Source organism: Polistes dominula, unplaced genomic scaffold (assembly GCF_049000335.1).
Source record: "Polistes dominula isolate Pdom_NZ unplaced genomic scaffold, Pdom_raw_medaka contig_82, whole genome shotgun sequence".
NCBI lineage: Eukaryota > Metazoa > Arthropoda > Insecta > Hymenoptera > Vespidae > Polistes > Polistes dominula.
Window position 1 is genome coordinate 5,977,345 of NW_028301046.1, and position 18,831 is coordinate 5,996,175.

The 18,831-nt window shown below is 31.9% G+C and overlaps 1 protein-coding gene across 5 annotated transcripts in view; it reads right to left on the minus strand.

The window, feature by feature from the left end:
- LOC107074612 (uncharacterized) overlaps nucleotides 1-18,831 on the minus strand; it is a 46,681-nt gene that overhangs the window by 3,587 nt on the left and 24,263 nt on the right. For all 5 annotated transcript variants that reach the window (XM_089175171.1, XM_015336197.2, XM_089175169.1 and 2 more), the window contains one exon: nucleotides 562-764. In XM_089175171.1, the coding sequence (XP_089031297.1) occupies nucleotides 562-764 (203 nt within the window). The remainder of the gene's footprint in view (nucleotides 1-561; nucleotides 765-18,831) is intronic.

Here is an 18,831-nt window from a genome sequence, read left to right on the forward strand (position 1 = left end):
TATGCAAAAATAAAAAAAAAAAAAGCCTGAGAGAAGAGAAAGTCAAGTAGGTGGAATCAGAAATTTGGAAGTGGTGTTAAATTGATAGGAGGAACTAAACGTTTGTAGAGAACAAGCCTTTTTCAAGGAACGTTGTATAATGAGTTAGAAATCGAATGGGCGACGTTGCCAGGCCATAATTAGAAGTTGCAGCGTTCAGTGAAACGGGAACCTAGTGTCTGTCGGCCACGAGAAAGTGTTTACAGTCGAGGAAACGGATCGTGCCGAAGATAAAGGCCGTTTACATCGCACTGCACACTGAGAATTATCTTTCCTTCCCTCTCGATCTTTCCCCTTTCTTTCTGTCCCCCCTTTTTCCCTCTCTTTCTCTCTCCTTTTAAATCTTATAAGACTCTATTTTTAATTTTAAAGTTCAAGTTAACTTCCGAAACACCTTAGAATAGGATTAGTTGTTCATTTCGGGTACGTGTTTATTTCTGTATGGTGTATGTACGTGTGAGTGAATGTGTGTGTGTGTGTGTGTGTGTATGAATGAACATTTGTTTGTTTTTTTTCTTTTACCCAAAACGTAGCAAGCGAGTGACCCTGAGAATCGCTCAGAGTAAATCCAAGGGCGAGGGCATGAGGCTGGCAGAGACTGGGTGCCGCTTGACGAAGGTTCAATGCCCTTAGAGCCAACTTCATTGAAGTACCCTCGACCCACAACCATCCCATCCTGATCATGACGGTCCTCCTCTCGGCCAGGTTTTCAACGTATAGCTCCCCTGTAACACGAAATTAGGGGACTAATGAGATTCGATCGGATACAACCAAAGCAGATTAACACTAAATCCCTACGAATTTATTTTCATCCGACCTAGTTGGGTCAGATATCGGAGTAAGTGAGTAAGAGAGAACATTGGAGTTACTTCGATAGATAGAAGGAAAGAAAGAAAGGAAGAAAAAAAAATACGAACATTATATTATCTCGAATGAACTCATCCTCATTTAAAATAGAGAGAAGGACGATATCTAATTCATTCTTTTAATAATCTCACATGAGAAGTACTCTTATAAATATAAATTCTAATTAAAACGAGACATCCTCTCTCTATAATAAAGTACATATAATGTTTTATCCTATCGTATCTACTCTCCCTCTGTCTCTCTCTTTATTTCCCACCCTTCCCCTTCGCCAACTGTGGTCCAGCAGAGCACGGAAGGATATTTTAAACGAAGCGTTTGTATGATTTGTTACGAACGGAAACAAGCGAGTGTGCTCCAGAACGGACGCTGATTCACTTCGATGCACGAGTTTTCTTCTTCTTCTTCCTCTTCTTCTTTTACCGCTTTCTTTCTCTTTCTTTTTTTTCTCTCCGTTACTCTCTCGCTTCGTCGAACAAACGAGAAGACGATGAGAGAGAAACCATATATATATATATACATGTATAAGGTCAACGAATCGAGAGATTGACGTCATTCTATCAAAAGGCGTGGGAGTTAATGTACAAAAGGCAACGAAGCGAATGAGATACATGTTGTTATAATAATATTATTTCCCTTTCGTTTCATCTCTTTGTAGATGCATATTTATGCATATAGATACGTATATATATATTTAAATATGTATGCATATACGCATATAAAGTTTCTGTGCTTTTTCTTCCTACGAAACGATGCCCAGGCGTATTCTCTATGGACTATAATAAAAAAAAAAAAAAAAAACTAGAAAAAAGAAGCAAATGTTTTTAATGAAACATAAATCATTTAAAGCATCATACCAAAATTGTGATATTAACTATAAATCACCTAATTTCTCGTTCAAAGTGCTGCGAACTACCTACGCGCAATGTTATCGGACGAAAAGAACCTGTTTAGCGTAATTGTGAATGTATACGTTTGACAAAACTGACCGATGATGCTTTACTCTGCTAGAAAATTTGCGTTGATGTTCTTTTACAGCAGTGGTTCCCAAACTTTTTTGTCCTATCGCCCCCTTTTCAGAAAAAATATTATTTATTACCCCCCTGAAAATTAATTTTTTACTTTTTTGATGTTCCTTTTCTTTTTTTAATATCACCGCTCACTTACAGTTATTCATTGCCATTCCCCTACCCCCAAAGTTCACCTGTGACTGTCATCGCCCCCCTGGATCGCTTCATCGTTTACAAAGAGGCGATATTGCCCACTTTGGGAACCACTGTTTTACAGGATAACCGAGTATTTTTCTTGCACGAAATATACCTTTAACGAGTATGCATTGGCGTATTTCTTACAATTAGTTTGAAATGAATTTCGGTAATTTCGATGGTATTTACTTAAAACAATTTAATATAATAAACGTTGTAGATAAGTGTAAAAAAAAGTGAACATAATCGATTGGAATTTAAGCATAAAATATCATCGTTAACGAATAATTTTTGAACATTTACAATTGAAATTATAATTTTTTAATGATCCATATTTGTATAACATTTATTTCATATTTTTATGAATATTAACACCGTTTCGTTGGAAAAACCTCTCAAATACCCTATATGTATAATATATATGTATACGTGTATGTATAAATGTACGTTTAGTGATCTATTAAAAGGAACATCTTCGAGAACGATCATTAACGTCCTATTTATCTTCAGTGAATTCCTATTTTCGTGTAGTTTTTAAAGTAAAAATAGAACAATTCGAATATCCTATAGGTTTATATAGACGAACAAGATGGCCGTTCTCATCTTTTTATGGCGTTCCATGCGAAGAGAGAAGAAGTCCTTAAGCCTCGACAATTTCCTCGTTTGATAAAGTAACCGATCTAATCTCTCCCGCTGAGATACGCTATTCCGGTTAAATTATACCAGAAGAGAGAAGAACCAGTTAGATTAGGGCCGTTCGAGCATCCTTTCTAACAGGGTACACACATATATATTTTTCAGATATATATATATATATATATATATATCATTTTTCTATTTATCTTTATCATTTTCTCATTCATTTTTTTGTTTGTTTGTTTTGGTTTGGCTTGGTTTTTTCATTCTATAATAAAAAGAATGAATGAACATATCGATAGATGTGTTTGTCTAGTTTATCGAGATGAAAGAAATCGAAATTGTTGAGTAGACATTTTGATAAATTTGATATCGAAGATAAAAGTTTAATCGTCGAGAGAGAAAGGAAAGATAAAGAGAGAAAATATGAAGGTAAAAAAAGATAGACTATATTTCATCTAACAACCGAGACGAGTTACGACGTCTATGGTATCGAACTGATCGAACGAGATTAAAACCGAGACCTACTTTGACGTCTCACTTTTACCATGATAATGGGGAATCGATTTTCAGTTTCTTCGATTATCGTTTATAGTTAGAATCTATGATATATATTTCTCGTTAAGATTAACCCATTACCAGCCACAATACGAAAATGCAAAAAAAAATTAAATCAATTGTATGATATTCATACTAACCAAATAGAACTATTTTTACAACAATTTTTTTTTTATTTAAATATAAAAATTATTTTATATCATTCATTATTGATTTGAAATAAAATAGTGAGAATTTTTAATATTTTCATGAAGCACTAGATATGATCTCATGATTTTAACGAATATATTCTAAAGTTGCAGTTATTAAAAAAAAAAAAATTTGAAAATGCTTCTCAAAAAAAAATGATGTTGACGGATGAGTTAACTCGGACTTGGTTGTAAGAATAATTAGCAATGGTTAAACTTTTTCTTTATAATATATAGTATATGTGTTATATGGTTAGAATCTTATCTTTCAAATATATATATATATTCAGAAACAGAAATCAGTACACATGAAAGTTTGATGATGAATATCTTTTGAACGCCTAATTTAATCGCCAAAACATAAGATACCATTTTTATAGAGCAGTTAATTTCCTACAAAAATTTGTATTGCGCATTTTATAATAGTCATTTATTGTCGAGTTATAAAATTCATAAACAAAAATGAAATTTGTCTTAAAATTATCAAATTTAAATCTTCAATATCATTCAAATGGTGAGGTTTACGGAAAAAATATAAGATACCTTTTTTGTAGAGCATTCAATTTCCTACAAAATTCTTCCAGAACATTTTTCTGTACAATCAATTAATGATGAAGTATGAATTTTATTCTATTAGACTGAGAAAAAAATAAAAAACTGCGATGCGGAGGATCTTCCTATTAAAATTAAGAGCTCATATTTGGCGAGAATTTTGTTAAGGTGTTTAGCAACCTATTTTTCCGTGGCACTTGTAAAAAAAAAAAATAATTGATTTTTTTGACCCACCCTAATATATATATGTATATGTGTTATAGTTAGAATCTATGACATATATTTCTTGTTAAGATTAACTCAGACTGATTTATAAGAATAATTTGCAATGATTAAACTTTTTCTTTTAAATATATGTATATATGTGTTATCGTGAAAGACCATAATTGGAGAATGTCTAGATTCACATATGTTAGCTTGGTGTATAATATCTCTAAAATATTTGCTAAATATGTTCATTTCTGACTTACATCGGCAAACGTCGACGTTTAACCATGTACAGATAGTGATTGTTCAATAGAAATATTTTTGTTACGTTTTAAAATTATAATTTATTATTGAAACATATTATTACAAAATAGGGGAAAGTTTATGTACACATGTAAATAAATTATTGAATTTAAAACTAATAGTGTGTACACTAAATAAGATAAGAAAATAATACCAATAATAAATTTCAATAAAAATTCCCTTAGATATTACCGATTCTCGACGACATACACCGGTCATGGTCCAAATGTATAAAAATAAATATAAATATTTTGACTTTTATCAACGTATTTGATATGTGTTGACAAGCGACCGTGAAAATCTTATAGAGACATTACAGATAGAGGAAACAAACCATAGGCGGTTGTGTAAATGGAAATGTCTCTGCATGAATATACAGCAAAAAACGAAAGGTTGATGTTGTCTCTCTCTAACTCATGCGGTAACATATATATATCATATATATATATATATAACGCAAGAAAGAACAAGACTCGCAAATTAGAGAGAGACAACATTAACCTCCTATCTTCTATCTCTTTTTATTTCGCCGACAGGTTTTATGCTGGCTTGTTTGCTTTGTGTGTAGTATCTCTATGGAAAATCTTCACAATTTCCAATTTCGTTTTTTTACGGATCAGAAATTTATAGTCTAAAAAAAAGAAACAAGATCGATTAAAATCAAATTAACTAATAATATTGAATCGATTGGAAAAATTTTTGTATTTTTTTGTTAGTTTTAATTTGACCAATAAGTACAATATTATCCCTCTCCCCCCACTCCTCGGACAATAGTCTTTTAATAAGGTTAACAAAAATGTTTGTCAAGGATTTTTACCCTTTGAACGCGATCGTTGGAATTTTTTTGAATATTTCTCGACGAAAAGAAACCTATCAGATAGAAAACGCATAAGAGAGTAACGTAAAGGTTCTTCACCTGCATTATTCAGTCATGTACGCATTTACAAGGTGAAGAGATCGTATGAATTATGTTCCAACGACCTACAATACTGATTAACTTTTGTCATTTACATTTAAAAATCATTTTATGTCAAATTATTATTAATTATATTTTTATATCAATCATATTGATTAAAATATTAAATCGGTCAATGTTAGATCGAAGATCTAACGTATCGTTTTTATAAAAAAAAATTCAATAATTTCGATCCGAGACAAATCAAAGTAATTATTAGAACAAATACCTCAAAGGATTTTTGAAATCAAATCAAGAAACCTAAACGAATAAAATTATTGGTAAAAATTATCCATGATTGAGCGAGAGAGATGTCTGACAAGACTAACAGTTATATGAACGTTATATGGTAGAATGGTATAATATTATCAGTGCGGTCAAGGAAGCTACTCTTTCCTCCTCTTCCTCCTCCTCTTCCTCCTCCTCTATTTTTTTGTTCCTTTTTTCTTGCATTTATACAGTTATCTTTACAAACCGTCGATTACGGCGAAGCTAGAAATTTTTTATTTTTCTTATCTATCGGGCATAAACTTTCGCATATAGTCGAGTATTTCATTTTATTATTTTTCCATTCTTATTTTTATTTTACTACTTGACTGTTGACACGGGAAAATGATTGAGATATTCTTTTAAAATAAATCTTTTTATTATTTTTCTTTTCTTGAAAATAAACAGATAAACAAATGAATGGTCACAAACGGAGAGCATGAGAAACGACGAGATAGTCAGAACTTGTAAAACGAAGACTATTCATCATCATCATCATCATCATCATTAAAAAGTAGTGCGAAGAATAATTATAGATGACTATTAGTGTATATTCAAGATCGTATTATAGTTCGCGACGTTATTAGTGGCCAGCACCAACGACTTAATGGTATCGGCTCTCTAACAATAATTATACTCGTGCAATGTAGAACGACAACACCGTTTTAATTTCCGGATTCGTTTCGCGGAAACAACTGATTGTATGTTTATGTATACTTATGTATGTATGAATATATGCATGTACATCTGTATGTATGTGTTATGTATGTGTGTAAGTACTTAATTTTTATTTGTTCGTTTTCTTTCTTTCTTTCTTTTGGTTTTAAAGCAAGTGAGAATGTAACTTGCGAAATGTACGGGTGTGACGACCACCATAGTTGATTGTAAAGATACTTACGATCCAGTTATTAACCACCTATGGTATCTCTTTCTCTTTCTCTTTCTAACATTATGGGAAACGTTAAATACATCCGAGACACCGTTTCTAGTAATCATAAGGAAGTCATGAAGACTAGATTCTAAAGAATTAAATGATAAGTAGGACCTTGCAATTTGATTTGTATTGAATTTAGATATGTACAGTGAGTTATAAGGAAATTTGAACGTTTTATTGTGTTGTAATTCCATTCGAAAAAAAATTACACAAAATCGATCACAATTTTCCATTAATGTCTATAAGAACGTTTTTGCAATGAGAATAAATGTTATCTTAAAAGAAAAAAAATTAATTACAAAAACAAACATATTCTTTCATTACTTTCTTTCAAAGTAAATATAAAATTCAATGTATCCAATGTTAAAAGTCATTTTTAAGCCACTTTACGTTCCTTAACTATTATCAACTGTTAAATCGCTAATCAACGTTTTTTATTTTATTGGTCTGACTCATTAGGTTCAAGGTCGGTTTTGTTCTTTCATAGTAATAAGAGTTAATCCTAACGCGAGGATCTCTTTCCGTGAATTAAAGGTGGATTATGAACGTGAATCATTCTTCAAGTTTAATATTACTTCTATATGAGTCTCTCTCTTTCTCTCTCTATCTAGGCATCAATTACATTTATTACGTGACTCGATTATGCCACGTGTCTAACGTTAATCGAATAATAATTAACTCTAACATTTTTTCCTCATTTGATCATTAAAAATGTATCAAAGAATTCATTGAAAAATTTGTTAAATGTGAATAATGCATTTTCTTCTACGTTTTTATATATTTGCATTAATAACAATTTTTTCTAATATCATAGAGGATTTATAACAATAAAAAATTTGTATATAGTATATAATATATAACGTACAAATAATTACAAATGTTAGAAATAAATAAATATCGATTTTTGTCCCTTGCAGAAAACATTTCGAGCGTATAATACATTTTCAATAATATTTTTCAATCGAACGATTCCGTTCACGTGAAATTTGTTTAAAAGAAAATTCTATGGTCTAATGGATTATTCCCCCCTTGGATCTTTTTGACAATACGAAAAACGCAAGATGATTGGAATAAGTCAATAGAGAGGAAAAGAAAACGCGATAGATGGTTTTCGTAGGCAGGCTGGCTGGCTGGCTGCTCTCTCACGATCCATTAAATCATTCGAAAGGAAGAAAAACTCGGGTGGTGGCCAAATGAAACGTTCTCTTTCTGTTACGTGTGGATGCAGCATAAATAAAACTAGTGTCGTTGGGAGGCCCGCATATCCTGCTGTTTTTAAAAAGTTCCGCTCAAAGTGAGAAAGAAAGAGAGAGAAAAAGAGAAATGGGGAGGGCAAAAATAAAGAAAGAGAAAGAGAAGGAAAAAGCTGAGGCACCTAAATGCATTCAGTTGCATACTCGTCGCGCGCATCAGGGCGTGTTCTTGGTGCCATACTATGCCGGAAGCACGTTTCTTTTTTTCTCATTGATTTAAATTAATTATTTTTGCAAATTTATACTCGAATCGTAATAACATTAATCTAAATGGTATAGAAAAATATTTAAAAAAAAAGAAAAGAAGTTTCAAACAATTTATTTTTTATTTATTATTATTTATATAATAAACGTGGTGAGTGAGTTGAAAAGTTTTTGAGTCTATAATAGAGACAAACTTTATTTCTATTTAAAAGAAAAATTTTTGAAATTCTTGCCTTTTCGTTTACAAGACTCGTAACTTTTATATCTAATCTTCCAATTTTTTATTTTTCTAATCTCATGGGAATCCATCGATTTAATTATATAATTAAAAGGAAAGTAAAACAAAAATGGGGATGTTAGTTTTAAATCAAATTCCCATACAAGTAGAAAGGAACAATACTTGTATAATATATTTCAACTTAGAAACAATGACGTGTCACATTGAGGAAACTCTCTATTCTGTAGTCTTTCTCAGTTTATTCGATCTATGGGAAAACAATTAAAGTCGATGCTCGAACATAGTGGAAACTATTTAGTAAAACTATTTAGTCTCCATCCATCGAAGTTTTATCTTTCCACTTCCGTAAATATTAAAAAAAAAAATAATAATAATCAATGACATTGTTTCGTTAATAATTATTAACAAGCGCGTTGTACTCGTCCTTACCTAATTACCAACGTTTAATCTCGACGAACATTTTTATACTGGATTTCATCGTGTGTTATCAAAAGTTGTTTTGTACTGCGTAAAATTTTTACGATAAGATAACGCAATTTAAAGTAAATTAGGTTGATAAACGAACATTGAAGAAAAGATGACGACGACTATGACTACGACGACTCGAGATGATTCAAATTTTGTCCTATTATATTTTGAATCTATTCGTCAATCGAAATAATCAATTTATTAAGTGTAATTATCATGAATAATAATAATGATCGAATGAAAAATACGAAGAAATATTATTTTATGTGAACGCAGCTTAAAAAAGTTTCCCTCTTAACGGTTTTTATTATCTGTCCCTTATGCCTGTCCCACACCAAAGCAAAGCCAGCACCGGTAGCAGCAGCACGTTTCACTCAGGAAACCGTTTATTTCCTCAGATTCCCTTGATAAAGAAGTCTGTACGTTGAGTGTCTAACGGGTGACACTTCGTTTCTACGTAGTACAATTTTTTCTTGTTTTTTTTTCTTTTCTAATTCTTCTTTAACGCATTAACTGTCATGATACTTTTCAAGATTCCGATATAAGAAAAAAGCTAATTTAATTTAATCACGTTATATTATTAAATAAATTAATTTAACTTCCTAGGTAATATTACGAAAACTATGTGTTATCTCATAATTGATAGTCAACGGTGTTAACAATAATATTTGTAACGTCTAAAAGAAAAAAGAAAAAGAGAAATCAAATACAAAAATTTCCACATTAATAAAAATAATAATAATAATAATATTAGAATAATCGTACAGGAAATGGTAATCATTGCGGTCAACTATATGACGTTTTTCTCTAATGGTTGATAGTTTTCTTTGAAAAAAGATAGTCAATTGAAGGTTACGGGAGTTATCGATTCAAGAAGGTCGAACTATGTAAGTGTAGTTGTGTTACAAACTAGACGACGAGATAAACGGGATAGAAAGAAAGAGAGAAAGAGAGAGAGGGAGAGAGAGAGAGATAGGAAAAGGGAAAATAGAAAAAAAGGACAGAAACTAGCTCGTGTTCTCGTTCGTTGTTTCTTTCTCCCTAAAGTATTCTTTTACATCGCGTACCGTTGCCTTGGCCAACAAAACATGCTACGCTAAAATCCCGTTTAACAGTCGTCCATTTTTCACCTCGGTCCTTCACGCTTCTCTGCTTTCTGTCAGTCCTCTCGCGCGTCATCCTGACCAAACAGGACCCCGCCCCGAACCTTATATCTACGTGTCTGACTACACGTATGCGCATGCTTCTTCTTCTTCTCTTCATCTTCTTCTATTTCTCTCTCCTTTCTTCTTTTTACTTTGTTTTTTCTATCTTTTTCTTTTTCTTACTAAGAGAAGAAAGGATATCTATCCTCAAAAAAAAAAAAGAATCATGAATTATTTATTAGCAAGAGCTCATCAGGATAAAACACCCTCGATCTTCGTGAATATCCTCGATTTTCCACGCAGCAACTCCTGTCCTGACAGCAACAGTAACAATAACTACAACACAACTACAACTGCACGACGTCGTTGAGCTACCGTTGCTTTGGCTTCTGGGTTGAACCCTTTTCTTCCTTTTTTGTCTTCTTCTTCTTCTTTTTATATTTATCTATCTTTTTTTTCTTTCTTTATTTCTTTTCTATCTCACGAAAACCTTCATGTGTTTCTCGAGGATCAGGATGTTTGGATGTCACGTTGGACACGTTGTGATAGAGCGTGAAAAAAGTTGAAAAAGAAAAAAGAAATAGATAGAGAACGAAGGAGAGAAGAATTTCTACCGTGAAACGTGTCACACACACGTACACAAATATATGCATATACCTATACAGGATGTATAAAAAGATCGTGTGTTCAGTAAAGATCAAGTTTGTTCGCAACATGTATGTATACATGTAAGCAGATAACTTCACTCGAAAGCTTTTTAATTATTCATGATTATGTTCGACGAGCGTGTTATAGAAAGCGACGTTTTACGCGTATACCAACTACAAAATATGCTCAAGTTTTTTGATCTTTCTTTTGCTTATTTATTTTTTTTTCTTTTTCTTATCCTCAACTTTTTTTTTTTGATTTGTATTACCGTTTGTCTTACATTAAAATATTCATTACTTTTTCTTTTTTTTTTCTTTTTATGACAAATCTGCGACAATAATATTTACCATTTAAAAGTTAATATACTCGGAAGGAAGCCACGAAAAAAAGAAAAGAACATGTCCGACGACGGTGAAATGCAATGTGAAAGTGATAAAGGCGCGTGCGTGAGTTCGCTGGACCAAGGAGACTTGTCGCGAGACCGGAAATGTTCCCTGAGTGCTACCAGGAAACACCGGAAGACGAGAAATGAGATATACTCGAATGTTGTACTTCTTCTCAAAGTCTTTTAAACATACCCATTTTGTTTGTTACATTCCTTAAACTGAACATTATTGTCGCCGATTGAAAAACTTGTCAGGTTCAACGTTTTCTTTTTTTTTTCGACGAATAATTCCATCATTTTTATTCGTCTTAATTAAAAATAAAATTTAAGGATATATTAACATTTATAATAAATTTAATTATATAATATTTATCGGTTGTTCGATAAAAAATTTCGTTAAACGCGTTTATCAATAATTCAAATCTAACTTCAAACTTTACAATCATTTTACATTTCAACGATAGATAGTTTAAGATGTCATTTAGAACCTTGTTAGGTTTCGATTTGTCAAATAGTTTTTTTCTTTTGCCATCAAATCAAAAATATTAAAAATTCAAAGTCATTATTTTCTTCATATTTTATTATTTTATTATAATAACCATAGGGTGTAAAGAGATAACAATATTACGTGTCGTTTACGAGGATATTTTCAATGAACAACACACACACACACACACAGAGGATTAAAATTAAATTTAATTCGTCCAATTGGAATAGATGAGAAGAAAATAAATGCAATGGCAATGTAATAATACTTTGAAAAATAATTGAGCAGTTGAATTTGTCAAATCTACCATTTAAAACGTCTTCAATCCAGAATATAAAAGAAATTACTTTCTTTAACGATCCTAACGAATAACATAAAATAGCACTACCATCATTTTGAAAAATTTAATGAACAGAAAACAAGGATCAAATTTTACAGACACTGTTTAAAAACTTGTCAGGTTTTAAGAATCGTCGTTAGAATAGTCGAAACAAACCGTTCGTTAGTGATAATTACGCACTGTTTGAAACCGTTAGACAGACGCAGAGTAATACGAGGGAGCGTTTTTGTGCCGTTTTACCCCGTTGAAACGGAACAATGTTGCAAGACTCGCACGAAACTCGTTATCGACGTTGTTGACCTCGTTCTACGTGAACGTTAAAGAATATGTATCTTTCAAAACCTAACACGATAGAATCATTTTCTCCTCGATTTCGTTTCTCTCGTTTTACGAGACGAGACTATAAACTACGACCGACCCCTAAAGTTCATTTAAAAACGTAACATTTCAATCTTCCCTTTTTTTGCCCTTTAAATGTTTCTCGCAATTTTGTCCGGTCGATCGCTAAATTTCTGATCGATCGAGAAGATGGACAATAAAAGTAGACATTTTTTTTCCTCTTTCGTTTTCTCTTTCTATTTTACTCTCCCTTTTGACAGAAGGGGACGAGAAACAAAAATAAAAAAAGATAAAAGATCTTCTATCTGTAAGATCGATCGTTCGGAAAAGGTCAAAGGCACTGGTAGACACCCGGTAGATTTGTTCGGTTAGGAACAAAAAAGTAGGTCAGTGGAGTCACAGTCTGTGTATTGTCGAAGCTAATAGAAATCCAAAATGACGAAAATAGAGAGCTACTCGATTAAAGTGTTTCTTTTTTTCTTTTCTTTTCTTTCTTTTTTGTTTTTTTTTTTTGTTTTTTATTACCATCACCCATCACCATTACGTTTCATCTAATCGTATCTATTAAATCATTAAATATGAAACGTTTATATTATTCCGATTACTTTCAGTTCGAAATCGTACATTTTATGTTTAATGGCTCAATAATTAGATATCTATCGACTTATAGTCTATCATAATAAATTTTATTAGATTACTATTTCTGATCATTAAAAGATAAAAGTGCTAAAGAGAAGTAAAAAAAAAAGAGAAACAAACACACACACACACATAAACACTGAGATACATATACACTAGTGTCACAGTAAATTCACGAAGTAAGATATGCAAAAAAAAGAGAAAAAAGAGGGTTACAGAATAATCCAGTCATCGAAGATACAGAGTGAGTATGTGTGTGAGAGAGAGAAAGAGAGAAACTCTAAGCATCCCCCTTTTTCTCGCGGTCATCAATCTTCTCATGTAAATCGCGCATTCGTCGTCTTCACGCGAGTCATTTATTATTATCTCGCTTTGGATCCCTCTAAAACCCCTCTCTCCTTCCCACTTTTTCTATTTCTTTCTTTTTCTCTCTCTTTTTCTTTCTGTCTGTCTCTCTCTCATACACATTTTAGCACCCCTTGTACCAATAAACGACAAGCATTGTGCAGATGCGTTCTATCGAAAAGACCAAAGCTCGTTGCTACGCATACGAAGAACTTCGTGTATTATGCGTGAGACACCTTGCAATGAGTAAATAGAGACAGAGATAAGACCGAAAAGAGACAGATAAAACCGTTTCTCTCTTCGGATAACCTAATCAAAAGAAGAAGAAGAAAAAAAACACACACACGCACACGCCTATACGTACACATACAAGACCAAAAAGCAATATTTTTTATTATATCAGTTCTTATTTCAAATTTATTCTCGATTTAGCGCATAACGTTGTTCACGGACATTATCAAGAAAGTCAGTCTTCTTCTTCCTCTTTTATCCCGTTCGACTGAAATTGCCGGTGGCTATATGAGATATAAAACCTCGAAGAAAGGCGAGAAGATTAACGCTGAGATAGATAGAATGAACAGGGGATGGGGAAGGGAGAGGGGAAAGAGGAAGAAAAAAGAGAGAGAGAGGAACAGAGAAAGCATTCATTTAGTGAGATACTCTCATCTCGGTTACGCGTATTTCCTCGAGCATTTCTCGAATATACTCAAACTATCTCAATTTTAAAGGAACGTCTAATGTAAGGTTAAAACTACGAACCCGACAAAATCGTTTAATTGAACGCTACGAAATTTCTCATTCTCGTTAGACGTGAACTCGCGAACGAATAAACATCGTTTATTCTTCCCTCCTCCCCCAACCCCGTGGGAAAATACAATTTTTATACTTTACGATGGAAATTTGTCGATACGAATGAGATATATCTCAGTATAAAGAGTTTCTTATTATTTTCTCCTTGGGAAAAAATACACGTTTAAACGAATATTTAAACTATAGTGTTGTTATATCGTCGTATTGAGAAAATCGAAATTTTTGTTAAACAATTAATATATTCGGCTTAGTGAAATTTGTGGGTTCATATTTTTTTCTAACGTAACCTTAAGCGAAAATTAATTTCTTTAAAATAGAAAAACAGAAAGAAGATATAAAACAGAAAATAATTATTATTATTTCCGATTTTTTTTTTGTTTTAATTTTTTTCTGTTGATTTTGTTTTCTCTAATTTAAGAGTTGTTGAGTTTTTTCGAAACAACCTGCATGTGTTTCGAATAAATCGGCTATCTATTGATGAACATTTCGTGACTCGCAAGAAACGTCAAATTAGTTTTTTCTTTTTTTTTTCTTTTTAGAAAGAACGTCGAAACGATGACTTGGAATCAGATTAATTTTAGAAAACAGGGAAATCCGTAGAAATGTTTGGTTAGAAAAGCGAGAGCGTGTCTCATTGAATAATGTTCAATTTCATTTTCTATTAAACGTTTGACAAATCGACGTTAAGATGACTCGTAACAATTTTATACGACAAAAATTTGTTGCGATTTCGATGAAACGCACAAAAAAAAATTATTCTTCTACGAAGATAAGAAAAGAGAAAAAAAAAAGAAAAGAAAAAGGTGGGAAAGAAAAAAGGAAAAAGAACGGATCAACGTTCAACGTGGAAACATTTTGATCCCTCCCCCCATTCTCTTTTATTCAAAAAAGAATGGAAAAAAAAGTATAAAATAAAATAAAATAAAAAAGACCGAAAGATCAAAAGCAATGATCGACGATCTCGAATCTACAAAAAATTCTTTCTACGAAACTGTGTTGTAAAATAACAATGTAGGGAGGTAGGCCAATAGTACAAGGGTAGTATTTACTTTAAAAATTATCAAGAGATCCGAAGGTTGAAAAGATTTTCTTCTTTCTTTTTTTTCCCCGCACAAGATTACTCAATCTCTATTAATATTCAATCGCTGTTTAAACGTTGAAATCTCAAACCTTACCCTCCTATTTTTTTTATATTCTTTTACGATCAAGGCCAACGGCCAAAGCATTTTAAGTAGTTTAAAGAATATATTGAAGCATAAAAAATGCGCGTAGTTTTCGTTTATCATTGATCTTGATCTTGATCGATATTCGGAAATAAAAAATACAGATAAGTACGTATAATATATATTTATGTAGTAGGTGTATATATACACAAATCTTTCTTCTTTCCGAAAGAAATCGAAGGATTTATCGAAGAAACGAGATTGCAACTTTTTATTCTACGGACGTACCACGTTTCTGGAATTAATGTTTCTTCTCTGGCGCGAAGGTCGTACGTTAGTCTAAGATCATTAATCTTTCAATAAGAAATCCTTGCCTTCCCTTCCCACCCCACCCTGCCCCGCCCCACCCCGCTCATCGTTTCTACTTTCTAGGCGTTTCCATTGCTCTTATAAATTTTTCTTTAGAACTTAAATCGTTAGGAAAACGACGATCACATCCATTTCCTTTTCTCACAAGAAATACACGTGGCACATTGATGGAAATAGAATTTTAACGTTATTTAAATCAATTAACCTTATTTGAAATCATTTGTGAATGTTTTTTTAATTTTTTAAATGATCATTCGTATAAGATTACTTTTCTTTTGAGTGAATAATTAAAAAAAATAATTGTTTTATTGCCGTACACCACGTGTATCATTTTCATGACACCGATCGAATATGCAACTTGACGAGTAACGCGTTTAGATTTAAATAGAAAATTTTACACTATATTACGAAATTAATTAGTTCTCCGTCAATTTTGTTGATCATTAAATTAAAATCGAGGAGAAAAAAAAATAATTGATAATCTATCCTATATCTATAAAAATTATTTGATCTGTAATAAATGATCAGTGTTAGAAAAAATTCGAATGAGAGTATGAGCGTGCATAAGAAGAGAAAAAAAACAAGCAAATTTTCTTAGAGGATAAAGCAAGAAAGTAGTCACCGGTTTCTCGACAGCTACCGGTTTCTTCTTTCTCTATTGGTTGAGTAAAAAAAAAATAAAAAAATAAAAAAAGCGTACGAGGTAATCGTCGAAAGGCAATTCTCTGGAGTCCACTCAAGGAATAGTAGTATATACCTATATATATATATGTATGTATAAGAGAGTCTCTCAGTTTTAACTGGAAGAGAAGGAGGAGGACGTTTTTCTTTGGAGAGTCGATCGATCGTGCGACCGACTCAATTCGTAGCTTTTTTTATTTTCTTTTTTTTACTTTTCTTTTTTCCCTCGGTTGGTGAGCTTGTACAAAACGAAACGAGCGCGTATTATACCTCAACGAAACAATGGTTGCAGCAGGAGTCTCGTAGAACTGACGTGTGGGGCGGCCAAGGACCAGCTGGCAATTTTACCTTTGAATCCTCCGAACAGAAAAAAAGAAAATATATATAAAGTACGAAAGGAAGAAAAGGGAATACGCGAAACCAAGTGCCACACCGTAGAGTTCATTGAGAATACCATCAACTTTTCTTCCTTGGATATAATAATAATCGAGGCATTATGTATCGATCGTTAAGGATTGGTCAAATCAAACGATCCCCTTTCCTTATGACGTTATTGGATAATTATTGGATAGTTTTCTTTTTTTATAAAGTCACTTATGGGAAATTAATTTATAACCGATCTTTCAAATATTTTAATTGGATCTATTAAGTAATAACGAAAGACTCGTTCTTTTAATTTTATCAAACTATATTCTGAACTCCAAGATTGCAAAAATTAAATCATGATTAAATGTTTTCGCCAATTGATTGAAGTATTATTCGCAATATTGGCCTCACCTGATCAACAATAAGTTGAAGAACCTTATACAACAGCAAATATTTGTCAAAAATTTGTCTTTGTGTAAGATTAAACGAATATTTGTGGTTTTTTTTTTGTCAATACGTAATCGAATTATATTTTTACGTATAATTTGAATGGAATAAAAAGAATAGAATTGATTAAAAACTATTAAAATGTATGGGCACACGTTCTAAATATTTTCTAACCCCATCGTATTCAAAGTAACGGGGAAACCTTAAAAAAATGTGCATCTGTCTGGTGGCATTCGTACAAAGAAATACAATAAGAATCGTTTGTCACGTTCCAATTGTAATATTTCTTTGAAGGTTGGATAGGATAGAAAGACAGAAGACATTTTTCAAGGTATCGTGGTTGTATCGTTTGTATTAATTCGGAACAGGACATCTGACTGTCTCTGTGGGGGTGTGTTATAATAATTTTTTTCTTGAATCTAACGTAAGATAAAACGTACCGTCGAAATGTTTCTTCTAAATGCAAACGAATTTCTTCTTCTCATGGTATTTTTTTATTTCTTTTTTTCTTTTCTTAGAAACAGGAAACAACGTCATTTATGGTTGCACTGATCCTACTTAGGAAGTCATTATTTCTGTTAAACACTTGTCCGTTGGTGAAACAATTCTAATTGTTTCGATAATAACGATAAAGAATAACTGCGATAATAATATAACCATTAAAATTAAGATTATATTCTACTCCTGAGAATCGAATGAATGTGTTCACAAAGACAAATCCTTAGATTGTTTACATGACTAACTTGTAAACAAGAATTATGATAAAATTTTTGTTTAATAATATCATCATATGTTATCGTATTAATAATATATTATAATATTCTCATATCCGAAGTTAAATAAATCTCTTATAATATCGTCTAAGCTGGATGCAAAATAATCAAGAGACGATGATTATGCAACGTAGAACAGTTAGTTGGCTTTAATTAAGGAAGCGGCACCTTATTATTTCCTTCGACCAAGCTCGTTTCGCTGAACTAAAGAAACAATTAACGAGTATAATATGCATAACACACTCTCAAGGATCTCTCGTTTCCTTCTCGTGATGATGCATTAGATCATCCTTAGAGAAGCTTCAATTTTAACGGGACGTCAATTATGTTTTTTAAATATCAACAAATTAGATGGAGAGAAGTACAGTATTACGACTTTTTTTCTCTTAATAATTTGGCAACTTCTTCATCTTTATAGTGTAAAAAAAGACATCAAAAGGCTCATGATGCCATTTATTGCATAAATATTTCTGATAACATAATCTTCAAGTAATTAATTTTTCATTTTCTCAACAAAAGGAAGGATTTTTCATAACTTCTGAAAGTTCAAAACGCTTGATTGAATATATTTAATAAAAGTTAAACTCAGAATTGATTAGAGATAATAAATAAAATCACTTAATTTGTATGATTTTTCAAAAATAAAATTACACGATGAATCATTTTAACCAATACGTAAAAAAAAAAAATAAAACTAATGGTAAGTAACTTTATATTGAGAAAAACCTTTTAACTTAAGATATCAGATGTTTTTAATCTTTATACCACCTTTCGAAGAAGATGTTAATCCTTAAATACAAATTTGTCTTCCACTAGTCAAGAGAAAAAGAAATATCTTATTTTTTCAGTCTGAAGGGGAAAAAATACAAGACCCTGGAAACTCTCTTTTCGTTCTTTTCTTTTTTTTTTTGTCCAACGGTCCATCCAAGTTCCCTTTTTTCTCCTTTTCCTCGGAGACCTGATCTTTCACCGTGATAATTTGCAGGGCAAATTACCTGGAAGAAAAAAGAAAGGCAAGAGAAT